This window comes from Trichoderma reesei (genome assembly GCF_000167675.1).
Source record: "Trichoderma reesei QM6a unplaced genomic scaffold TRIREscaffold_7, whole genome shotgun sequence".
NCBI lineage: Eukaryota > Fungi > Ascomycota > Sordariomycetes > Hypocreales > Hypocreaceae > Trichoderma > Trichoderma reesei.
The window spans coordinates 1,173,373-1,196,204 of record NW_006711154.1 but is presented as its reverse complement, the minus strand read 5'-3'; the positions used below and the strand labels follow the sequence as shown (position 1 = coordinate 1,196,204).

At 56.9% G+C, this 22,832-nt stretch overlaps 6 protein-coding genes across 6 annotated transcripts; 4 read left to right on the top strand and 2 right to left on the bottom strand.

Moving 5' to 3' along the window:
* The first annotated feature begins 2,403 nt into the window (after positions 1-2,403).
* Positions 2,404-4,526, top strand: TRIREDRAFT_77279 (uncharacterized protein). The gene is made up of 4 exons (XM_006964707.1): positions 2,404-2,920; positions 3,096-3,219; positions 3,354-3,503; positions 3,607-4,526. Exons 1-4 carry the CDS (start codon positions 2,855-2,857, stop codon positions 4,260-4,262), a joined length of 996 nt encoding a protein of 331 aa, XP_006964769.1. The 5' UTR covers positions 2,404-2,854; the 3' UTR covers positions 4,263-4,526.
* A 1,050-nt stretch (positions 4,527-5,576) lies between these two features.
* Positions 5,577-7,384, top strand: TRIREDRAFT_106636 (uncharacterized protein; the record flags this gene model as incomplete). The annotated part of the gene is made up of 2 exons (XM_006964706.1): positions 5,577-5,792; positions 5,987-7,384. The coding sequence occupies 2 exons, from the start codon at positions 5,577-5,579 to the stop codon at positions 7,382-7,384; spliced, it is 1,614 nt and encodes a 537-aa protein (XP_006964768.1).
* Positions 7,385-10,610: 3,226 nt separating this feature from the next.
* Positions 10,611-11,153, bottom strand: TRIREDRAFT_59964 (uncharacterized protein; the record flags this gene model as incomplete). The annotated part of the gene is made up of 3 exons (XM_006964527.1): positions 10,611-10,681; positions 10,803-10,905; positions 11,001-11,153. 3 exons carry the CDS (start codon positions 11,151-11,153, stop codon positions 10,611-10,613), a joined length of 327 nt encoding a protein of 108 aa, XP_006964589.1.
* A 6,940-nt stretch (positions 11,154-18,093) lies between these two features.
* On the top strand, positions 18,094-19,395 carry TRIREDRAFT_121471 (uncharacterized protein). Its single transcript, XM_006964705.1, has 3 exons — positions 18,094-18,126; positions 18,320-18,683; positions 18,749-19,395. The coding sequence occupies exons 2-3, from the start codon at positions 18,570-18,572 to the stop codon at positions 19,073-19,075; spliced, it is 441 nt and encodes a 146-aa protein (XP_006964767.1). The 5' UTR covers positions 18,094-18,126; positions 18,320-18,569; the 3' UTR covers positions 19,076-19,395.
* A 367-nt stretch (positions 19,396-19,762) lies between these two features.
* TRIREDRAFT_60008 (uncharacterized protein) lies at positions 19,763-21,197 on the bottom strand (the record flags this gene model as incomplete). The annotated part of the gene is made up of 2 exons (XM_006964526.1): positions 19,763-20,577; positions 20,660-21,197. The coding sequence occupies 2 exons, from the start codon at positions 21,195-21,197 to the stop codon at positions 19,763-19,765; spliced, it is 1,353 nt and encodes a 450-aa protein (XP_006964588.1).
* Positions 21,198-21,411: 214 nt separating this feature from the next.
* TRIREDRAFT_121469 (uncharacterized protein) lies at positions 21,412-22,664 on the top strand. The gene is made up of 3 exons (XM_006964704.1): positions 21,412-21,589; positions 21,675-21,792; positions 21,868-22,664. The coding sequence occupies exons 1-3, from the start codon at positions 21,524-21,526 to the stop codon at positions 22,641-22,643; spliced, it is 960 nt and encodes a 319-aa protein (XP_006964766.1). The 5' UTR covers positions 21,412-21,523; the 3' UTR covers positions 22,644-22,664.
* The last annotated feature ends 168 nt before the right edge of the window (positions 22,665-22,832 follow it).

The window sequence follows — 22,832 nt, the reverse complement described above, 5'->3', positions numbered from 1 at the left end:
GTGAGGGGGATCGGATCCGCAACCACGTATGTGATGTAGCGGAACCAGTCCTGCGAGACCAGCTGTCAGGGAGCCTATTGGTTGCCCGACTCGACATACGGTTTTCTCGTTATACCGGCGGCTACGACGATAATTGATGAGGAGCGTCGAGCAGCTGCGGCCAGTCGCAAATCGCTTCGAAAATTCTGCAGCAGCCCCGGCTAAGGCGTCAAAGGCTTGTTCATGTTCGTGGGCCGAAAGGCGGAGATGCGCAGAATGCAGCTTGGCGCTCGAATGTTCGCTGCATCTTGTGACCACGGGCAACGGCTCGAGTAATGTCGCGATGCCGCCAATTTCGCCGCGGAAGGACGGAGCATTGGACGTTGGAATAACAGAGTAGTTAATCGATTGGTCGACTTATATCGTCTGTCGTTGGAACAGAGGAGGTACATCTCAGAGGAAGATGTGCAACGCATGGTGTTAGAGCGGCGTTTCTATTTTGGTTTGACTCATTGATCGGCTACCCTGGACACACGGGGAAAAAATGGGCGGTGGGCGAGAAATCGCTACAAGTGTTACATACGAGTACAACCTTTGACTCGCACTCACGCACACATAACTTCGCCTCAAGCGAGCAATGGATGCATATAAAGAGCCCACACCGACGTAATCCGGCATGGATGCGACTCCGTACATACATGCACTTTATTAGCCAGAGCCCACAGTGGGAATTGAATACTAGTAGTAGCAGAAAAGCATCCATCCCACCGACTGATAGCCATTGATAATGCGACATGTGCCTCATGGATGGATAAGGATGCACCACCACCCTTTCTATCTTATCGTTCCCACGGGGTAATGATACTACTAAGCACCAGGTCTAGGTGTTCACGTCTGGAATTGACGAGTTGCGTGCGTCTCGGCATCAGTCAGCACATATGCAGCTGCACGAAACGGGGATTATCCTCACCCTGCCCCGTCCATGTATTAGTTGATCTGTTCGACGGGATACCCTGCAGAAACAGACGCCATTGAAAGCGCGGAAAAAGGACTTTGAGGGTTTCTGATACAGCTCGGCACGGTGACGTCAGCTCTCAACATGGCGGCTAATAAGAGGGAAATGACTCCCAGGCTGCAAGACACACACAGACAATCGAGATGTATGTAGAAGATACTTTTCAAAGTACTCTATGCCTTGCTTGCCTGGAGGCTGTCGGATATCAATTGCCATTCGCAGTGCACCAAATGCGCAGAAGTGACAGATAACATGGACTATAAGAAAGAGGGTGGTCCGTTTCCGGGGTTGCGGCTGACGAGAGAGACGCGAGTTTGCCACATGTGCATTCTGGTCTGCAATCTCCTGAGGCTGTCTTCGTTTGATGATACGAGTTGATCAAGACCTGCATGTGAGGACACTTGAATGTTGTACGAAATGGCCGGTGTCTTGTCTCCCAGCAACTCCGGAGGTTGAGACGACACCACGAGAGCAGGTGTGTGCATGTATAAGGTAGGTAGTAGATCAAAAACACTCGTCTTCTCGCATTTCATGGACTGGCATGGACAGAATGCCACACCCAAGACATGAAGACGGCCTTGATCAGCCTGTCTAAGCCCCAAGCGTGCGTGCACCAGACAGACAGACAGACAGTAGCGTACATGCATCACGATCACCGCCACCAGCTGCTCTTTCGCAGCATCAGGCAATCAATCAACCAGTCAGTCAATCAGTCAATCAATCAATGAACCAATCCATGTCGCATCCGCCCCCCTCCCCCATCCCGGTTGACTGGAGGAGGGTGAGGTCCGGTCCTGGAGCAGGATAGATAGAAAATAGCCGCAGCCGCCCGTATCTGTCCAACTGGTCCTGAGGACCAGAGCCGTCTAAAAAGGCGCGATAATGCACTCCAAGCGCAGCGATTTAATTTCAAAGCCCGTCGCGATCGGCCGCAGCAACTGCCTGATTCGTCGCATCGCTTTTCCGCTGCGTTCTTTTGCCGTCGCAAAAAGAAGAAAACACCAAAAGCCTCGCCATCTTGATCCCTGAGCAACTTCGTGTCGACCTCGTGGTACCAGACACCAGACACCAGACACCAGACATCACCTTGCATCAGATCCAATGCGCCTCCAGCTGTAACTGACGTCGCTCAGCAGCTGCAGTCGAGAGCCCGCTGACATCACATCCATACCTCCTGCACCAACTGGATCGCCGCCGGAATCAATGGACCACGGCGCTGCTGGACAGGCTGCTAGCGCTCAGCTACAGGGCGGCGCCCCCGCACTGGCCGCTGAGACGCCTGGAAACGGCAGAGCCAGCGAGAGAGACAGCGGGAGCGGTAGCGGTAGCGATATCGATAGCAGACGGGCAGCCGGACCTGGACCAGGCATCAACCGCCCCAGCAGCAGCGCATCGAGGGCGAGCGTCGACAGCGACAGCCTCAGTCTCGACACCGGCATCGCCCGCGACCGCAGCACGACACATACCGACACCTGGACAGAGACGCACCACATCGCCACCGCCAGCAATAGCAGCAGCATCCTCGCCACCACCACCACCGCCCGCCGCGACTCCCCCGACCCGGCGACCTCAATTGCACCGCCATCACCGCCCGTCGAGCCCGGCCCGGAGTCCAGATCTGCTGCGTCGCCTGACCTCGGCCTTGCATCAGCCGCATCCTCACCCGCGTCCGCATCGCCGTCGCCGTCGCCGGGATCCTCGCCCGACGTCCTGTCCGAGTCCGAGGCCACCCCCGGCTCTGCTGTGTCCGAACCGTTCACAACTCCAACGCCCGGCCTCAAGCCGCGTCCGCCGCCGATCTCGCCGCTGCCTCCCTTCGTGGCCCCCGCGTCGTATCTTTTCCACCACCACTTTGGCGTCATGGCCGATGCGCCGCCAGACCCCAAGCCGCTGAGTCCCCTGGACAAGGACCAGCGACAAGGCCTGGTACGTCTTGATCTTGCTGCTTCATACCGCCCTCCGTCTCCGGCTCTTCCTGCTGCCGTGTCTGCCTATGCTTCCATGCCTCTACCCAAGCCATCCGTTCCTCTCACTTCGCTCCCTGTAGCCTCTCTTCTCTGCCAATTTCAACACCTGCTGACTTGTCCTCGCCTGTGCGCAGAAAGCGATTCGCGAATTCCTCCGCAAGCGCACCAGCTACGATGTGCTACCGCTGTCATTCCGCCTCATCGTGCTTGATACGGATCTACTCATTAAGAAGAGTCTGAACATCCTCATCCAAAACTGTAAGCGAGCATCAACTGCAGACGACTGATATAATTTGCTGCCCCGCGCTTCCCCCCGCGTTTGGGAGGCGCCCATGTCAGGACCCTGCTTATTTGGGAGTGTGTCACGATGCTGACGAGCAACTCTACCGTAGCCATTGTGTCTGCCCCCCTGTGGGATTCGCACATCTCGCGCTTTGCGGGCATCCTGACGGCCACCGATTACATCAATGTCATCCAGTATCACTGCCAGTTCCCCGATGAGATGAGCAAGCTGGATCAATTCCGTCTAGCTAGTCTGCCAGGTAACCCTTCCCCTCCCGTTCTTCAGCCCCCCTGCTTCTCGTGTAACCACCATAGCGCGAGTTCCCAACATAGCGCGAGCAAGTCCGGGCTAACGCGGCATAGACATTGAAAAGGCCATTGGGGCAACACCCATCGAGACCGTCTCCGTCCATCCTTCGAAACCCCTGTACGAAGCCCTCCGACGTATGCTTAAGACCCGTGCGCGAAGAATCCCCTTGGTCGACCTCGACGAAGAGACTGGCAGAGAAACTGTCATCTCGGTCATTACCCAATACAGGATTCTCAAGTTCATTGCCGTCAACAATGAACACAACACAATCTTACTCAAGAAGACTGTTCGCGACCTTCAGCTGGGAACCTACACGGACTTGGCCGTTGCACGCATGGGCACCACCGTTCTAGAGGTTATCAACCTCATGGTCAGCCGGAACATCAGCTGCGTGCCCATTGTGGACTCGGAAAACAGGGTTCTCAATGCCTTTGAAGCCGTCGACATCATCCCGTGCATTAAGGGGGGAGCATATGACGAGCTCAACGGCAGCGTTGGTGAGGCGCTGTGCAAGCGACCCGAGGACAACCCCGGCATCTTTACGTGCAGCGAAGACGACAGGCTCGACTCCATCTTTGACACGATCCGCAAGAGCCGCGTCCACAGGCTGGTTGTCGTCGATGACGAGAACAAGCTCAAGGGGGTGATTTCGCTGTCCGACATCCTCAAGTACGTGCTGCTCCACGGCGAAGAGGACGATGCCGCGTAACTGACAAGCGGCTACGTGATGCCGTGTGATACGATATGAATAACGGGTGGCTGCACACGGAGGAACGGTTACGGGGGGCAAAGGAATGCATTTGGTGCGGCGTACTCATGGTTTTGGGATGGCGACGACGAGCTGCCAGGATTCTGGTATAAACTTACTCTAGTGCCATTTTGTTTTCTTCTCCATTCTTAATCAACTGATAGAGCTTGCATACGGTCGGTTTTCTTTTGGTCGCTCCGATTTTGTTGTTTAGGCCAAATTGGTCAAGATTCTGTTGAGGGGGCTGGCTTGGGGGAAAGTATGAGGCTATCAATATAGCGACCTTGTTCTATTGTTGGGCTTGGGCATATTTCTGCCTACCTAGGTACCTACCTACCCAGGTACCCAGGGCAGAAGTAGGTCAAGGTATTCTCTTGTTGAATAATAGCCTTTGGCTGCCTTTGCTGAACACCTCGCGCCACAGAGTTTGTGACCTTGACTCCCGGCTTCCTGTTGGGATGCTGTGTTTTAGGTATGTTGTCATGAGCAACTTGCTGGCCCTTTTGCAGGTACGAGCTACTGAACACAAGGGTTAGATAGGCAAGATTAGGAGGTGGGAAGATTAGTTGTGTTGGTCGAGAGCAGTTCATGGAATGCTTTTCTTGGACCAAGTGACGAGTGCTTCTCTCCTGGGGTTGATGAGAACAGTATCAAACCGCCTCAGATTCTCAACGCCAGCCTCAGAACCAACGCCTCATCTTTGTTGCCACTACTGCAGCAATAGGAAAGGCGAACAGCACTGGAAAAATGTCTTCAAACTGCATGGCCGCGACGCCACTGTTTTGACTTCACGTGTCCTTGGGCTTGCCCTGAACTCTGTAACAGGATCAGGACAAGCACGATATCAATGCGCCGGAGAGATGCCACTTGGGCCAGCAGGTCCGAGGACTACTTATACCGGGCCCTTCCTCCTCCTTTTCTGCCCTCTCTCCTTCTTTTCCCCATCAATTCTGTGTACAAGACAGCTAAACCGTCCTGTTCTGGAACTCGCGAGCCTCTCTGCCCAGGTTTCAAGAACGACGAAGACTGCATAGGTACACAGAAGCGAGTCAAGGTGCGTTCTGCTCTCTTGCTTTCTTCATCTCACACCACACGTCTCATATGCCATTTTGTCAACATTTACAGAAGCATCTTCAGCCCCTTTCTTCAGCTTCTTCTCCCGATCAGAGGGCATCTACCTTATATCACCTCCCCCTTCCCTTTCCCAGCAGCACCAGCTGACGAATTCGACCGCTATCAAGGCACCACCATCATCGCCCGCCATCCGCCTCAACGATGGAGTCGGTGCCCCGAGCCCGGAGCGTGGCCAGCAGCGTGTCCCTCGCGTGTCCGCACAGCGCCACGGTCCAGACGCTGCTCAGCAGCAACACCCACCCGCCCAGCAGCCGCACCTGGACCCCGAGCAGCGGCGGGTTTAAGTTCCCCGGCGATGCTGACGACGTCGAGGAGCGAGAGCTGTTCGTCAGCTACTACAACCGGCTGGCGGCAAAGGTATGGGGAGACCTGTTCAATGCTTCACATCAGAGCCTGGTCAGCTAACAAGGGGGACAGTACGGGATGAGGCCGCTTGTAGTTGAAGATGCCAACTCCAAGGCGGGCAAGCGGGTGAGTGACGCGTCTCCTCATGACACCAGACATTGCTGTTGCAATCATAACCTTGAATATTGCTGACACACTGTATGCAGAATGGCACGAGCCCCGAGAGACGCGGCTGGTTCTTCCGCATCTTTCGACCCTCGTCCGGCCAGCCGACACCAGGCAAGGTCACGCCTCCGGGCCGAGCAGCGCACAAGCGGAGTGTGTCTGACCTGGGGGCCTTTATGCGCTCCAAGCCCGAGGTGTCCAAGGCTCTTGACCTCGCAGACATAGTGCGGCTGAGTGGGAAGAGCTTGCTGCATCTCCCCCCTGAATACGCCCCCTGTGTCTTGAATCTGCCGACGTGTCTGCGGGCAACCGCCCACTACATCGCCCAGCACGCCGACACTCGAGGTCTTTTCCGTATCCCGGGCGCAGTCAAGGTCGTTAACGCCCTCTACGACTACTACTGCGGTGCCCGTGAGAATGCCTCTGAGGTCTCTGGAACTGTCCACCTCGCCACCCTTCCGACGCACATCCAGTACCAGGTGCAGGACGTCGCCTCCACCTTCAAGCGCTTCCTCTCGTGCTTGCCAGGGGGAATTCTGGGATCGCTGTCCTTGTTTGATGCCTTTCTTGCCATCCACTCGCAGCTCAAGGGCCAGCCGGAGTATCCAAGGACCAAGCAGACGAGGCTTCGCGCACGACTCATCGCGCTGGCCATTGGCTCGGTCCAGTCACAGTTCCGCCGCGAACTCATCATTACCGTCTTTGGCCTGCTGAGCATGATTGGCAGGATTGGTGAAGTGGCGCCGCGCGAAGACGACGAGGGCAGGCCGCTCCCCACCCACGACCTCATGGGATACAGCGCCCTTGGTATTGTTTTCGGGCCGCTCCTGGTGGGAGACTTGATCGACGGCTATACTGTCCAGGAGACTACACCCAACTCTGGCCCGTCTCTCGTCCCGATAACACCCAAGAAGCAGCGCTGCCGTGACCGACAGAAGGCAAAGGACTCCAAGGAGCCCAAGGACGTCAAAGACACCAAGGACCCCAAAGCTGCTCCCCACGATATTAACAAGGCCATGGTCGCAGTTGAGATTGCCGAGATGCTGATTGCCAACTGGCGAGATATCGTCCGCCAGATGTTCGCCGTGGGCGCCCACCTTGACCAAAACACTGCGTCGACGCAGGCTCCTCTTGCATCCATGGCTGTATCGCTGACGGCCAGCCTGCCCGTCGACTCAGATGCGGGTGCAGTGGATGAAGGCAGCCCGGGGCCAGGAGCTTCTCCAGTGTCGCTCAGGAGAGGCAAGACGCGCTTGTCAAGACAGGGAAGCGGCCGACAGCCATCCGTCACCCAACTGAGCCCAACCTTGGAGGAAGGCCATCAGGGAGAGGCTGATCGAGGACGTCGCTTCTTCCGCACCGCTGCCGCTACCATCGAGACTCAACAGCCACGTGCAGTCATGGGCAATCACCCGCCGGTCTCCAAGCCATTGAACTAGGATGTTAGTGGCGGAACCCCTGGAGCTCGACGGAGCAGCAGCGTGCCTGTGATGCGTTCCTGTAGCTGTCTGGATCTGCCTGCTGGGAATGGCGCCGCTGGCCTCAGTCAGAGCGGAACGATGAAGAGCATCCCGCCACGACTATCTTCTCGCCATGGTAGTCGCGGCGGTGCGTCGCTCACAAAGGTACCAGCCCCTGAGACTGAGGATGATGGAACAAAGGACTATATCAATCAGACACCCCCTCCAGGGAGCTTGGGCGTGAGAATGGGACAGGCTCACCGTACCATTAGATCCCCCTTATCGGACAAGGTGCAGGAGAAAAGAAGGGCGTTTGAGATTACTTCATCGACGGAAGCTGCCAATCCCTCCGGACCTGAAAAGGGCGACACTGAAGCACGAGTGCCGGATTTGATCTCGATTGAATCAAACAATAGCCAAGAGGCAGACAACAGCAAGCAGTCTCTGGACGGCAGAACTCCGACAAAACGGAGATCCGTCAAGGCCTTGGCTGCCATGTTTGAAGGGCATGACTCTCCGGGGGTGGCTCGAAAGCTTTGGGCGGATGACGATAACCTGGCTGAAGGGGCGGATGACGATAAACCGCCGCTATCGCGACGTCAAAGCGATTCGCAGAAGCACGTCCATCGTTTCGAGGCTGCCGAGGACGTGGAGCTGCAGGACATGGCAATTGACAAACGCAGACCGTCTGCCATCCCATGGTCTCCGGCCGGCAAATAGGATACCGCACAAGAGTTGTGTGGGAGCAGAGACGGCGTGTTCCGCGCCGATACACATGAGAAGGGCACACAGACAGAGACTGGTGAAGTAGAGCCAGCCTCGAGCCTTTCCGCTATAGGTCAAGACGGTCTGAACATGACTGAAGACGCATCAATCTTTATCAAACCCATTCTGGAGATTGAGCAGACAGTGCAGGAGCTGGAACAGCTGGTGGACGCCAAGTCGGCAGAGGTCGCGCAGCTCAAGTTGAGGGTCATGCTGCTAGAGGAGACAGACACAGATACGGCCGCTCTGCGCCAGCAGTTGAGTGTGGCTGTCAGGGAGGCTCAGCGGTGGAGGGAAAAGGCCGAAGCCGCCGAGAGCAAGGCGCGCATCTTTCAAAAGTTTACAAGCCGCATCAGGAGCATCCACAGCTCGCTCGCCGTGGGCGAAGGATCGCTGGTCAGTGGCGAGGCCAATGGGATGGTCTCTTTGGAGGGCAAGGATGCGGAGGGGGCGTTTCGCGCTCACCGAGTGCGGTTCTCTGGCCTGGGAGATGGCGCTGGGTCGTCGAGCATCACGAGCAACGAAGCCGGTCCCGTTGCTGGTGGAAGCACCGAGACTGAAGGAGAGATTGTCGCTGAGGAGGCGGATGACGACGGGAGAGAGTTGACATCTCCATCGACGACATCGCCATTCTCAAGCGAGCCAGGAGCTCTTTACCCCGTTGCGCCCGGCTTGCCTGCTTTGCAAAGCTTGGACGGAGTGGTGAGTCCCGCGGCAGAGGCAGGACAAGGCGCGATGGACTTTAGCTCTGCGGCCATGGCCATGTGGGTTGCCACGCAGGAGCTGCTCATGATGGAGGAGGACGAGGAGACGTCGAGCCCGACGCCGGGTATTTCTACGGTTTCGACAGAGGGTAGCTTTTCCGATTCTTTTGTGGCGGAGGATTGATGGCGACAGGATATGACGGCTTGGTGGATTGACTAGGTTTTCTGTTCAGCAATGAGTTTTATCAGAGAAGATCATCAAGTTGTAGCAGAACAGAGGCAAGGAACACTGTGTTTCTGGTAGCAGTAGTTTTAGGATACCTAGGTCAAGAAGATTATGATTTTCGTTTCAAAGGAACTAGACCATCTTGTTCACCACGGCCTTTGCACACAGCCTTGACCGATGCCGTGAACTTGTCAAGGTCCCTAAGCCAGTCGTGGACGCTCGTAATCTCCCTTTGCCAACTCCGGCCTCGCCGCGGCACCGTCGCTGTCCACTGATTCTACCAGGGAGCGTCGGCCCGCCGGGCAATCCTCCATCTGCCCGCCTGGTCCAGGTTCATGTTGACTTGCATCCTGCCTATGCCCTCCACGACGGCGCTGAGTGCCTGCGCCTCGGTTTCTTCTGCGGTTCGGGGGTATAACCTGTTGCCAATTCCGGTTCTGTGTCCACTTCGACTCCCACCTTCACTTCGACTTCCATTGACGCTGCCACTGATACTGCCACTGCCACCACGATCGTAGCGATAAGCATGATCGTGGATATGGCTTAATACTTGAGGTCGTGGAATGGGACTCATGGGCGCTGAATACTCGGATTCTCGTCTTGAGGAGGCGGCGCCCTGACGGAGAGTGGGCTGGGAGTCTGCCACTGATGAGATGGGGGATGCAGGACGGTGGCCACGAGGTTGTTGTTGGTCTTGTTGTTGTTGGGAGGGTGGTGGGGAGGGGAGGGGGGTTGCTGGTTGGGTGGAGGAGGAGGATATGTTTGTGAAGGGAAGGGGGGATGACTCATATGGAGATGATGTGTTGTGATGAGGGGGGATGAAGCGGGAGGGTTGGGCTGAGGGGATGGTTGGGAAGGGGTCTTGGATTGGGGAGAAGGATGATGGGGGCGGGGAGAGAAGTCTGTTGTTGTTGTGGCCGGAAGAGGAATTGGTCGGTTGCTGGGATGGTGGAGGAGACGAGTTGTGAGCGAGGCGGAACATGGCTTGTTCTTCGGCAGAAGGGGAGTTTGAGCGGGAGGAATAGTATGAGCCAGGCATGTTGACGACGAAGCCGCGGGGCATGGGGGCCGTGGACGGCATCGAGGAGGATGTGGATTGGGAGGATAATGGATCGAGGAGGAGGAGGGGGTGCTGGGGGGAGAGGTCGTAGGGGATGCGGTCGAGCCATTGCTGTTGGCGGTCGTGGTGCCAGTCTTGTGTGGTTTGGCTTGGACTCGGGCTGGGACTGGTCGGCGGGATGTTGTGTTTTTGAGGCTGAGGAGGGCGGTTGGTGATTTGAGGGCGGTGGTACTGCTGTAGTTGTTGTAGTTGTTGAGTATGCAAAGGCAGAGAAGACTCTGAGAAAGACGCAGAAGGCAAAGGCGAAGGCGAAGACGAAGATTCAACAATGGGAGATGGCGATTTCCGGACGGGTTCAGCTGCGGGCCAGACCATGGCAATGTGCGGTTGGTGCTGAGGCTCGTTGTGGTTGCTGTTGTAGCTGCTGTTGCCATGGGCTGGCGGAACCCGTCAGTTGTCGGAGACGAAGATTTCCTTGTGGCGGTGGGTGAGTTCTGCGACGGCGGAGCAGAGGGTCATGTCTGTGTTTGATTAGCTTCCTTTCTCCGGTCTCTTTGTCTCTTGTCTTCTCGTTTTAAGCTCGCAGAGGGAATCTTGTTATAAAAAAAGGGCTGATTTAGAGGAATAGCTGGGTAGACGTACCAACGCCGGAGCCGACATCGCGGGTACTCAGCGCCTTGATGGACAAGTCAGGATTGACCTTGCCAATAATCTGCGCCGCATTGCCATTCACAAGGTGAGCATCCTACATCAACCCCCCAGAACAAGTCAGTATGAAATCCCCAGGGATTTTATCATCTCGTGAAGGGGATGGGCTTGGGAGGGGGACATAGTTAGTACCCGGTTCAACAAGATGGTGACAATGCCGTCAGCGTCAATCGTCGCCTGATCGCCGCGCAGCTGCGTCACGGTGCCGACAATGGTGACGACGCGCCCGACGAAGCTGTCGAGGTACGACGCCGTGATGCGGGGGGCAGACATTTGCTCAGACATGGCTGCTTTTCTTCTCTTCTTCTTCTTCTGCTTCTTGCTTCTTCTTCTTGTTGCTTCTTTGTATGTATGTGCTGTAGGCAGTTTCCAATGCGAGCGTCGTCTGGATTCGTATCGCCCGAGATGAAGAAATGCGCAAGGTGTGTACACACAGTTGCCGTGAATAGTATGCAGATTGTCGAAATCGCCTTGATTCTTCGGAAGGGAAGAAAAAAATGGAAGGGTATCTGTGCTGGGATGCCCCTCAGTGCGCGTTACACGAGGGTTGTGTCAAGTCGCGGTTCAACGTGGAGTGGTATCGCGAGATCAGGTGACACGACATGCTCCGTCACGTGCTACGGCTTCTTGCGCTGATCCATCTCTGCAACTTGTCTTGGGCAGTCAAACCAGTTCTATGTGTGTAAGCTGTTGTGTTACTGTCTGGCACAGCATCTGGTTCATCTTGGTAGTAGTTCCATAGAGCAAGTGATGATCCCCAATCGCACCCCTCCATGCCTCTAGCAGTCCCTGTCCCGCGACCTTAAGCTCTAATTGTAAGCTCTCTAGCAATTCCAATCAGACATGTAATACGTGTGGCAAGTTGACTGCCACCACGGCCATCGCGGCCAATGGTCATCCGCCAGCCTCCTTTTTTCCTTCAGTGGCCTGGCTTATCCCACGGCCAAGGGTTCGTCACCGACGGCTTGGTTCTTTCAACATGGTGCTGCAGATCATGGCCCAGACAGGGGATGAGACAAGGCCGGCCATGGGCTTGTGACAGGCGCTGATGCGGGACGACGATGCTGATGATGATCTGGGTGGCCATCGAGGGCCCGTATTCTTCTTTCTCTCACTTACACAATGCCAGTTCAAATCATTTCCACTCAGATAGGTAGTAGTAGTAGTAGTATGGATCATTAGATGGCATGCACCCACGTAAATCTCAAACCCTTGACTGACACCTGTCTGCAAACCACTGGCTTGTCAAAAATCATCAGCTGCTGGCTACCTCAGCCCATGGCCCCCCAACTTACATTCATGCATCCTTGCTGGGATGGACACCTTGCCCGCAAGCTCCAAAGCTCCCATGCTTCACGACGGGCCACACCTCCCTCCATCTTCGTTGCCCGACGGCATCAAACTCCCGCACACCCTGCGTTCTCGTCGCAGCCACATGATTGGTGCCCTCCTTTGATAACGTTTAGGTAGCATTGGCGCCGACTGTGCGCCAGGCACTGAGCCGGAGGGACGGCATTGGCTTTCTCTCATCAACTCGCATTTTACCTGTTTTTTGTTTTCTCATGTCTCGCCCTTTGTCTGCTTCGCCATCCGGAACAGCTTGGCGAGCACGTAGCTTGTTTTCTCGCAGGAAAAAAAAAGAGAGAAAGAACCGGCTTGCTTGCCCCCAGCAATCCGAGAGAGAGCACGGGAATGTGGCATGCCCACGGACGGCAATAGGATGGTGTAGAACAACCTCCAAACGGACGGAGCGAAGTCGGCGTGGCTGTTGCTGCGGCTTGTGCTTGCACTATGGAAGAGCAGAGGAAAGCCTTGGGTCTTGGCTTACATGGCAAACATGCCTTACGGGATGTTCGTTGCGCTCCATCTCCTGTCATCGGCTCTATGGTCGGGTGAATCATTGAGTTTTAATGCAGATTGTTGTGGTTTTTTCAGAAATGGCAAAGTTTGGCGAATTGCCAAGGCGTCTCTGGCTATATATGATTGAAGCTCTGCAGATGGCTGATTGTCTAGAACGTGAGATTGAAGCTCGTTTATTTTATCAGCTCTTGCTTCGCCATCGGATTTCATGTGAAAGTAGGGCTACTAGGTAATCAATACGATCCAAAGCTGCATGGTGGTGGAGGGGCAGAAACGCCTGCATGCCTTGCAAGCTCGCTTCTATCGATCGACTTGTCATGGCGGCTTCTTGCCGTGCGGGCTAGAGCTGCAATGCGGTAGTCCGGAATTGGCTGATGGGAAAGTCGACTTTATCCATCGGAGGGGGAAAGGGAGCCAAAGTGGTATGATGGACTGACCGGCCCTCCATCGCGTTGTTCTGCTGCGTGCAAATCACCAGCTCCCGCCGGCCTGGTCAGCTAACCAGACGTCGTTACGCCCTTTTGCCATGATCTGCACCTCTGCCATCTGGTCGGCTTCGACCGGTCTTTGACTGGTTACCTGGTCCTGGGGACCAAACGGCCAGAAACCTTGTCTCCGGCCGTCGGTCGCCTGGCCGTGCTTGTGGGAAATTCGCCTCCCCCGTGGGTTGGCGACGCTGGGCTTGGACGGCTTGGCCTACCGAGAGACCGAGGGATGCGCCAGCGTCCCTCCGCAGCTGCGTGGCCGAGACACGACGATGCTAGCTGGCGCCATGCTGCAACGCTGCAGGTGTGCAGTGTGCGTGCACTAACACCGACGGCACTGGACTGGTCCATCGGCGCGAGGAAGCATGTTGCATCTTCTCCGTTTTCGTTTTCAGCTCAGCTCCAGCTCCAGGAACGCCCGCCAGGTTAGACTTTGCCGGAGCTGTCTAGCGGCCCAGAGAGGCGAAGGCGACTATGTATGTTTGTTAGCTAGCAGCTTACATGTATGTATGGCGGACAACGCTGCCCGGTTACTGCTCGTAAAAGCCAAAGCCTCTGTATAGTACTGTACATACATACCGTAGGTAGGTAGGCAGCTCTCTCTCTCCAGCCAAGTGGACGGCGCCAGATGACAAGACATCCCATGCTATTACTCGACTGGTCATGGTTAGAGTTTGCCTGCTGCCACAAGCACCCAAAAGCACCTCTTCTATCCCAAGCATCCGCTCGGATGGCCAGGGGAGCCATGCCTTGTGCGGCCAGCCGGACCCAGCCTTTGTGGTACGTGGACACGGCCAACGGCGGCCAATGAGGGCTGACGGGATGCATCAAACCAAGGCACAGGCATGGAGCGTGCGTGTCAAGCGTGTGCGCGGATGCAGCAGCGCTGTTGCAGAAACAGCACAAAGCAGCACAGCGGTGCGACTGTGGTTGTCGCTGTGATTTGGCGCCATGTTGTTGCCTGACGGACGAGCGGGGAACTGGATCTCATGCGGACGGGCGACAGGGGACTTCCATTTGCTCGTTGTTCGCTGTCTTATTATATCCGCCTGGCATGGACCTCTCTTGTGCGGTGTTGAAGCTGCAGTCTCTCGTCCTTTGTGTCTAGCTGGGCTCGTCGGCCTCGGGCTTCGTGTCCGATGCTTCGCTAGCACTCAAGTCAGTAATGGCTCTGGCGTCCATACGAGCAGCCAGTTGGGCCGCAATCTAACGGGAAGCGGGATGGGCGTCTGCGGGACGGCGACTGGAATGGATTCAGGCCTGTGAGACCTGGTGCAAGCTGCTGGAGGTCGAGAGACGGTCCGAGAAGAACCAGCTCAGCAAGTTCGAGATCCGGGTCGCTTGGGTGGCGGATATGCTTCTGTGGTTGTGTGGCTTGAGGCTTGAGAGAGAGAGGCTCAGCACAGCCCCTTTGGTCCAGCAGTAGCGGGAGTCTGGTATCGCGCCTGCAAACGGCACTGGACCTCCAGCTGCAGGGCAGCCATTGGCAGCGGGCTTGTAGTGGACTGCGTGCCCCGTAGGGCTCCATGGGGGGCCGCCTGGGGGGATTCTTGGGGGGGTTCTTGGGGGCTGCGGAGGGAGCCCATCTGCGCTGTAGGCTCACCGGCGAGACTCCACTTGGAGCTGGAGCTGTCGGAGCGGTTCGTCGGTTGCAGGTACAGCAACGGTAGACGTCGAGTGCAGCACAGGTCGCCTTTTGCGTGCGTGGCCTGGGCCGACTCGTGCCGAGTTGCACCGACATCAATGACTGCATCTGATCGGAAATTCGAGCTTCACGCCACCAAATTGCTCACAGTCAGGTTCCCAAAGACTCCCGTTCGGCACAGCTCCGAACTGCTGGTCGCGCAGCTACATGGAGAATACTCCAGAAGCTCCCACGGCGACCTGCGCGGTACCCCTGCCGCAGGTACTCACCGGACATCGAGGACCTGGCCGTGGATCGCAGGCCGGCATCGCGATCGCCCTAAGAGGGAACCCGCTTCCCACACCTCGACACTCATGTTCCAAGGTTCAAATGTTCCGTGCTTGCTGCTGTCGGGGATCGCCACAAGGCCGCGGCAGAGCATTTCCGGCATGTGTTCTTTGTGAGGACGGCAGTACCTCGTAGAAAGGCAGGTATGTACGAGTGAGTGAGTACCTTGCACAAACCATTGGACTGCCTAGGTACCTACCTTGGGTGCTCCAAGACAACAAACATGCAGTCAAACCTGGATCTGGGGGCAGTGTTGCGCAAAGATGGACGATGAAAGAGAGAGAGAGAAGAGAGACGCTGGGAGCACAAAGGGGTGAGGCAACAGCAACATGAAACGGGGAGCTTCATCATGCGGCCCTTTGGTAGCCCTGTCCAACTGATTGTTTGTCACAGAAGCTGACTGTGGCTCTTCTTACCTAGGTACCTTACTATCTGATGGTTCTCACCTGTGGATGCAGATTCATCAGTAGTACCTTGGTTTATCATGATCCGTGGTGGATCAACCAAGTAGGTAGCACTAGGTAGTAGTAGGTATGCACTGATCATCACCAAGCAAAACGAGCACATGTGATGCTGATAGCCTCAGCTCCAAAGCCACCAAGCACGATACCGTATCGTACACGCAGCGAGCACCACCACTCGTAGCTCAACTCAGCAGGCCCGACTATTCCTCTACCACCGGCTTAGACTTCCCACCCCAACAAACCAACGGCATGCCAAACAACAAGCACAACCACGCAATGCCAAAACCTGCTCGCTGGCTCGCTCGCTCATTGTGGCGTCCGGCTACCTTCAGTCACGCAAGCGTTTGCCCGCACCTCCGTTCCGTGCCAAAGGCTAATTGCTCGACAACAAAGCCGTAAGATGACCGCTAACCTGTTCGCCATACCTCCCATATGGTATGGCATGGCACGGAGCAGTGGAGTGTTAGCGGTGGTCGTCGTACTCGGACAAGTCCCCCGATCATGGGCCAATATCGAGCTGCTATAGGTAGGCACAAAACATGCTTTGGAGGCGCACCGGCACAATCGGTTGCGGGCATCTGCCTCGACTCTGGTTAGTGCTACTGCCTGCCTACCTATACCTATACCTGCTAGTGAGTGAGGTAGGTAGAGGTAAGTAGGTACTAGTAGTAGCCATCATGAGAGGAGAGTCGCCAGATCCAAGGTCCCTTGCCTTGCCGAACGGGCTCCAGCTTTTTACGGTTCCATTTCCCTGTTGCCTTGCTGCTTATATAGTAGCGCCCTTGTCGCTGCCGACCTGGATTGGCCCGCCTGCTGTTGCCCGTGTGCATTGTGCGTTATGCTGCATCGCCGGATGTGCGACTGAAGCCGAAGCAAAACAGCAGATCTTCGATCCATTTAGCTTCCGAGTCCTCCCCCTTGTTCTATTTCTTATTTCTTCTTCTCCTCTTCCTTTTTCTTTTCTTCTTCTTCGTTTCCTTCTCCTTCTTCTTCTTCTTCCTCTGCATCTCTTCAATAGTCCAATGCGTTCTCCCGCTTCCGAGCCGCTCTACTACAGCCTCGACAGCTGGTGCTATACCCTTCCGCGAACCTGAACTGAACTCGACGGCTTGATTGGATCGTGCCTCTCAGCTTTGCTTCTGTTTTACCCGTCCTCTCCTGCTTGCTACTGCTGCTGTACATAGCTAGTAGCAATCAGTACAATATCATCCAGTACCTCTACCTGCAGTGCCGCCACCCGCATGTGCATGTAGGCAGTAGGTACCTCGCCTTTACCTTATACCCTTCACGATCGAAGCAGCAGGAGCCCAAGCTTTTTTGTGCTTCTGGTGCAGCTGCAGGCGCTGGCCGTGAATCAAGCAGCAACCGGCTCCCGCCTTGCCTTGCCTCGCCTCTTATCACCGTCCGCCTGCCCCTCGCCTCTCTGCCGTCCTCGCACCTCTTGGACCTGCCCATCTCTCAGCCTCTCCAACTGCTGCTCCTCCTCCTCGGCTTGCAGCAATTCCCGGGACCGTCAAATCGACTACCGATACCTCTCTTTCTCCTCTACACCAGCTTGAGCAGCGGCATTTCCGTTCAGGTCCGGCAGCTCCTGAATTGATCGTCTCCCTCGCCCTTCCTTATCCGGATCGACGCTCTTCTTCCTCTCCTTCTGCTCGCTTATTCCTCTTCCTCTTTTGTTCCTTGTGCCTGGCAAACCAAGGCGATCGACCCTGTTCCAGCTCCACCCGCTTCACCCCGAGAAGCCACCAGCTTCAGCGCTTCCCCTCCCCAGACCCGGATCAGCCCCTCCTGATCCCTCCCCTGATCCCTGATCCTTGACCCTCGACTTCCGTGCAACGGCCCCGCAGCGGCTGGGAGAGCTCCAAATCTCCACGATCCCCTCCCCCAAGCTGCCCAGACGGCCAGACGCACTTCGGCGACTTGATGCCTTTCCCCGTTGTCCAGTCGCCCGTGTTCTTCCCGCTCGCCATCGACAAGAAGGAAGCGGCCATGAGCGACGATTTGTTTGGCGAATACGGGCTGGGCATCCACGATAACATCACGGGCTTTCCCTTTGACTTCTCCGTCGATGCGGGCCTCGACCCGATCGCTGTCGATCCCGGCCTGACGCTGTCGCCGTACGGAACCACCCCGCCAGACTCGCACTTTACAACGCCCCAGACGGTGCCGCTGCTGTCGCCCGGGAGCTCCATTGAGTATTTCGGCGACCACAGGAGCAGCATCGGCAGCATTGACAGCACCGTTGTCCCCCATGAGGTCAGCGCCAGGACCGTCGTCGGGAGCAGCAGCCACAACACCAAGAGGCCGGCCACTCAGCCCACCAAGACCAAGCCGGATACAGCATCAACAACAACGGCAATAACAACAACAACAGCCACCGGCACCGGCGAGACCACAGACGCTGCCGCCACAATCGCCAACAGTGTCAAACCAGGTACAGACACCACCACCAACACCACCACGATGATGACTAGGACAAGAAGGGCAGCAGCCCAGACGGCCGATGCAGCAGCCTCCGCCGAGCCTCCGCCCCGGGCCAAGCGGCAGAAGACGGCGGCTTCAGCCCAGACGACCAAGATCAAGCAGGAGCCCCAGCAGCAGCAGCCGCCGCTGCCGCCGCCGCCCAAGCGAAAGCTGGCACGCCGAGGGCCCGCGGCCAAGAGGGAGGACACGGCGCAGCGCACCAAGAACCTGGAGCGCAACCGCATCGCCGCGTCTAAGTGTCGGCAGAAGAAGAAGGAATGGGTCATGGAGCTCGAGGAGACCAAGTCGGGCATGGAGATGCGCCACACCAACCTGCGCCTCGAGTACCTGGCGCTGCTCGACGAGGTGACGCGCATCAAGAACCAGCTCATGGCGCACGCCGCCTGCAACGACCCCAACATCAATTTCTGGATAGAAAAGGAAGCTCTCCGCTATGTTGAGCGCTGCATGGACCCCCCCGCTGCCGCCGCCTCTGCTTCTACGTCTGCCGCTGCTGCGTCTACCTCCGCCTCTCTTCTCGACAGGCGTCCCTCGACGGCGCTTACGGGTGAGTTTCTCGCTGGCAGCTTGTTGTAATTGTGTACACGCCCTGTATACTTACCATGGCCTCAGAACCAGCAACTGCCGAGTCGTGCACTCTGCCTTCGCCGTCAGAATCGCAGCCTTCCAATCTGGAGTCGCCTGTGCCCAAGCACGAGGGCATCAATCTCGACTACATGCCCGAAGAGCTGCTATCGGGCGACGCTGTCTAGCAGTGAGCCTCCAGGAGATGCTTCTCAGTTTGAGAAGCTCAATGGCGGTAGTGCAACGAGATCCACGGGATTCTATACCAAGAGGAGAGTGATGGGATGTGGGTGCCATTGTGCGCCTTGCAGTGCACGCATTACTCACTTGCGCTGGGCAACTCCAAACGAACCGTCGCGTTGGACGTGCCGGTGAGGGACGTGGCGATGGTAACGCTACAACAATTGGAGTTGGAGCAAGGCGCTGTCAAGCAGCCTTTATGATTGAGCTCTAGACATTACCCAGCCCTGATATACGACTTGGCGATTTGAGTTCAAGTCAGTCTTTGCTTAACGGAGTGGCGGGACAAAAAAAGGGAAACTCCATAGGGATGGACACTATTCTTATTAACGAGGTCTTTTATCCACGCTGTACAAAGGGAATTCGGAGCAGTCGAAAATTGCTCCGAGGATTGTTACATACCTTACCCACCTAACCTTAGCTACCTTAATCCTGAACATACATACCTCTTATCTAGCCAGTTTATACCTCTGTACATCGTATCGTACATATTTCGAGCAGCCACAGAAATGCTCTGCTGTCTGCTGAATCCGGAATATCTATCACAATAAGGACCAATCGACGAACATGACCGGTTGATTGCATGTCAAGACGCGAATGTTGCCGGTTTGTTGCGAGCCAACCTTTGTGCATTGTCGTTGCTCCCGCATTTACTTTGACTATCCAGATTGTCTACCCGGCAGTCTTATATAGCAGTAACCGACTTGAAAACACCCATTTTTGTTTCCTTTTGTACACATGACGAGAAAATATCGTACATAATAATCATGACACTCCACCACCCCTCGTGTCTCCCCTCCCGTCTCCCCTCTCGTCTCCCCTTTACCTCCTCTTGGTCCACCCGCGAGCATTCGACAAGCCCTTGATGCGCTTGGTGTACTTCCACAGATGCCTGTACGCAGGACCCTGCCTCTTGGCCTCCCAGCCCTTTGGCTTGACGGGCGGCTTGAGGCTGTGCACGCGAGCAGGGCGGAACTCGACGTCGGCGCCGGGGATGCCGTGGCGGGCCATGACGGCGGCGGTGTTTTCGTCCCAGACGGAGCGGAACATGTTGAAGCCCACGGGGGTGAGCTGGAACTTGTCGCGGAAGGACTTGAGGGAGAAGCCGTCGCGGGCGGCGTAGAGCTGCTTGAGGGCGGCGACGTCGAGCTCGACGCCGGGCTTCTGCTGCAGGAGGAAGATGCCGAGGCGGTGGTAAGGGGCGCCCTTTTGGGACGTCGGAGGAAGCCAGGGGACGGCGAGCTGGTCGTCGGCCTTGATGCGGCTAAGCGGGAGGGAGGTGTCGTTTGGGCTGAGCGGGATGTTGGCGGCGAGGAAGTGGCAGCGCTTGGAGAAGGCGTCGTTTTCGGCGTCGGGGACGTCGGCGTCGAGGACGACGAGGGAGACGAGGCGCGAGCCGGCGTCGAAGACCTGGACGCGCAGCCGGGGCGGGTTCTCGCTGACGAGGGAGTTGACGACGGCGCCGGGGGCGATCTTTTGCTGGCGGAAGAAGAGCTGGACGTCGGCGAGGGGGTCCAGCTTGGGCAGGACGTCGGGGACAATGCTGAACTGCTTGATGCGCTGGGCGATGAGGCGGTAGTCGTAGGAGCGCCATTTGCGCTCTGCGTAGTGCCGGTAGATGGGCTTGTTCATGTCGCCTGAATATTATTATAAGTCCCGTCAGCATAACTGCAATTGAGTGGAATTTGGGAGAGAAGATATGGGTGAAGATTTTCATACCCAGCCCGTCCTCGAAGCGCTTCTTGACCAGCGGATCGTTAATGTCGGCCAAGATCTTGAGCTCCTCCACCGACCGCCGCAAGCTCGCCAGCTTCGTCTCCTTCATCTTCTCGCCGCCCTTGACCTGCGCCGCGTCCTTGGCCTCGAGCGCCGCAATCTTGTCCAGCTGCTCCCGGATCTTGGCCACCTTCTCCTGCCGGTCCGCCGCGAGGATGGCCCGGGCCTCCTGGAACGCCTGGTAGGGCAGCTGCTCAAAGGGGATGGAGGCCGTGGTGCGCAGGGCGACGCGCCGCCTGCGCGAGCCGACGGGCATCTTGCCCGCCTTGATCAGGGGGGCTTCAAACTCGGGGAGGACGCTGTTGGGGTCGAGGTCGAGCGGGCTCGGCTGCTGCGGTGCTGACGAGGATGATGATGATGTTGTTGTCTGCTGCTGCTGGACTTCGGCGGCGCGGGCGGCGCCCGAGGTGAAGGGCCGGATGGAGCATTGCTGGCGCAATTGCCGGGCCAATGGCCTGGCAACAGCCTGACACCGCGACATTGTGCTGTTTCTCTCGCAAATGTGCGCGGGTCTTGTTATGTGTGGTTGTCTCGTGATATCGAATTCGAGAGTTGTGGTGGTGGATTGCACAAAATGCTTCTTTGGAGTTGCTGCAAAACTAAGCCCCGCTAATTTTTTTTCGGCGGCCGGAGGCGGAAAACGCCGCTCTTTGGGCTTTTGCGATTTCCATCTTTTGCACTATCGACGAGGGCACTACTCTCTGTTTTCTTGTCGCTCTCAGTCGTACGATACGAGCGATTGGGACAGAGTTTGAGAGAGAAAAAGAGGGAGAGAATTGCTGCGAGTTGGGAGAATCGGCTGTCAAGATGGCGTCAAAAGGAATTGGGTGCCTCGGCGAGGCGATGGCTGCGCTGAGGATATCTGCGGCAAAGGTGTGTTGAACGCTCGAGAAAACAGCCCTAATTCGACTCTGTCGTTTGTTCGCATGCTGCGATGGGATGCTGATTCTTCAAATAGCCGGCGACGACATCCTTCAGCAGGCAATTCACACGATCAATGGCCACCGAAGCGCCGCTAAAGCAGGCCGCCAACTCACCCGTAACCGCACAATCCCTCATGCAGTCATGGAACCCAAGTCAGCAAACCCTCCCAACTCGCTCTTCCCCTTGCCCAAGACACGCTGTCTAACTCTCTCTCTCTCTCTCCATAGTCTCAACTGTCCCCGTCACCATCCACAGCTTCCCCTCCCTCGAGCCCCAGTCCCTCGAGCAGTGGTCCGTCCAGCACCTCTACCTCCCCCTCCGCCGCGACCTCCTCCACCTCGCCGTCGTCTACGAGGGCGACAACACCCGCCAGGGCACCGCCTCTTCCAAGACCCGCTACGACGTCCATGGCTCCCACCGCAAGATGCGCCCGCAAAAGGGCACCGGCAGGGCCCGTCTCGGCAGCAGGCAGAGCCCCCTCCTGCGCGGCGGTGGCAAGACATTTGGCCCTCACCCGCGCGACTTTGGCACCCGGCTCAACCGCAAGGTGTACGACAAGGCCTGGCGCACGGCGCTGAGCTACCGGTACAGGCGGGGCGAGCTCATCATCTGCGAAGACGGCATGGAGCTGGCCATGCCGCAGGACTTTGACCTCGTGGCGGACAAGTTCCTCAAGGACGGCCTGCGGGAGGCGTATCTGAAGAAGTACATGTCTGGCGTCCTGAGCACGCTGGGTCTTGGCAAGGAATACGGCCGCACGCTGTTTGTCACCGGGGACAGGAGGGATAGGCTGTACGAAGCCATGGAGCAGGTGCCGTGGGAGGGCCGGGCGCTCGATCTGGAGGATGTGGATGTCAAGGACCTGCTGGAGACGGGTAAGGTGGTCATGGAGAGGAGCGTGCTGCGGGAGATGATTGAGCAGCACCAGAGCGATCTGGTGAGCCGGATTGTCGTCAACGGGCTTCCCAAGGGAGGGCCTCCGCTGGGGGAGAAGGAGTTGTGAGCGATGATGGGATGATGTGTGCGATTAGATGTATATTAGCAAGAGGGACTCTATATATCCCACAATGCCGGGTAAAAAAAGGATCCGTATGAGCATGTGAGCTGCCTTGCTGCAGTTTCTGCCAATCCGTTGTTGACATTACGTCTCATCACCCCGAGCCAGCGTCTTAGCTGAATCTGTGTCGGTGAG

Excerpts from the sequence above, each read along its gene's own strand:
- TRIREDRAFT_77279 (XM_006964707.1), top strand. The coding sequence starts at position 2,855 with ATGGCCGATGCGCCGCCAGACCCCAAGCCGCTGAGTCCCCTGGACAAG. Across the intron at positions 2,921-3,095 it reads AGGACCAGCGACAAGGCCTG|AAAGCGATTCGCGAATTCCT; the intron begins GTACGTCTTGAT and ends GCCTGTGCGCAG. Across the intron at positions 3,504-3,606 it reads CCGTCTAGCTAGTCTGCCAG|ACATTGAAAAGGCCATTGGG; the intron begins GTAACCCTTCCC and ends AACGCGGCATAG.
- TRIREDRAFT_121471 (XM_006964705.1), top strand. The coding sequence starts at position 18,570 with ATGTTGAGCGCTGCATGGACCCCCCCGCTGCCGCCGCCTCTGCTTCTA. Across the intron at positions 18,684-18,748 it reads TCCCTCGACGGCGCTTACGG|AACCAGCAACTGCCGAGTCG; the intron begins GTGAGTTTCTCG and ends CCATGGCCTCAG.
- TRIREDRAFT_121469 (XM_006964704.1), top strand. The coding sequence starts at position 21,524 with ATGGCGTCAAAAGGAATTGGGTGCCTCGGCGAGGCGATGGCTGCGCTG. Across the intron at positions 21,590-21,674 it reads TGAGGATATCTGCGGCAAAG|CCGGCGACGACATCCTTCAG; the intron begins GTGTGTTGAACG and ends TTCTTCAAATAG. Across the intron at positions 21,793-21,867 it reads CATGCAGTCATGGAACCCAA|TCTCAACTGTCCCCGTCACC; the intron begins GTCAGCAAACCC and ends CTCTCTCCATAG.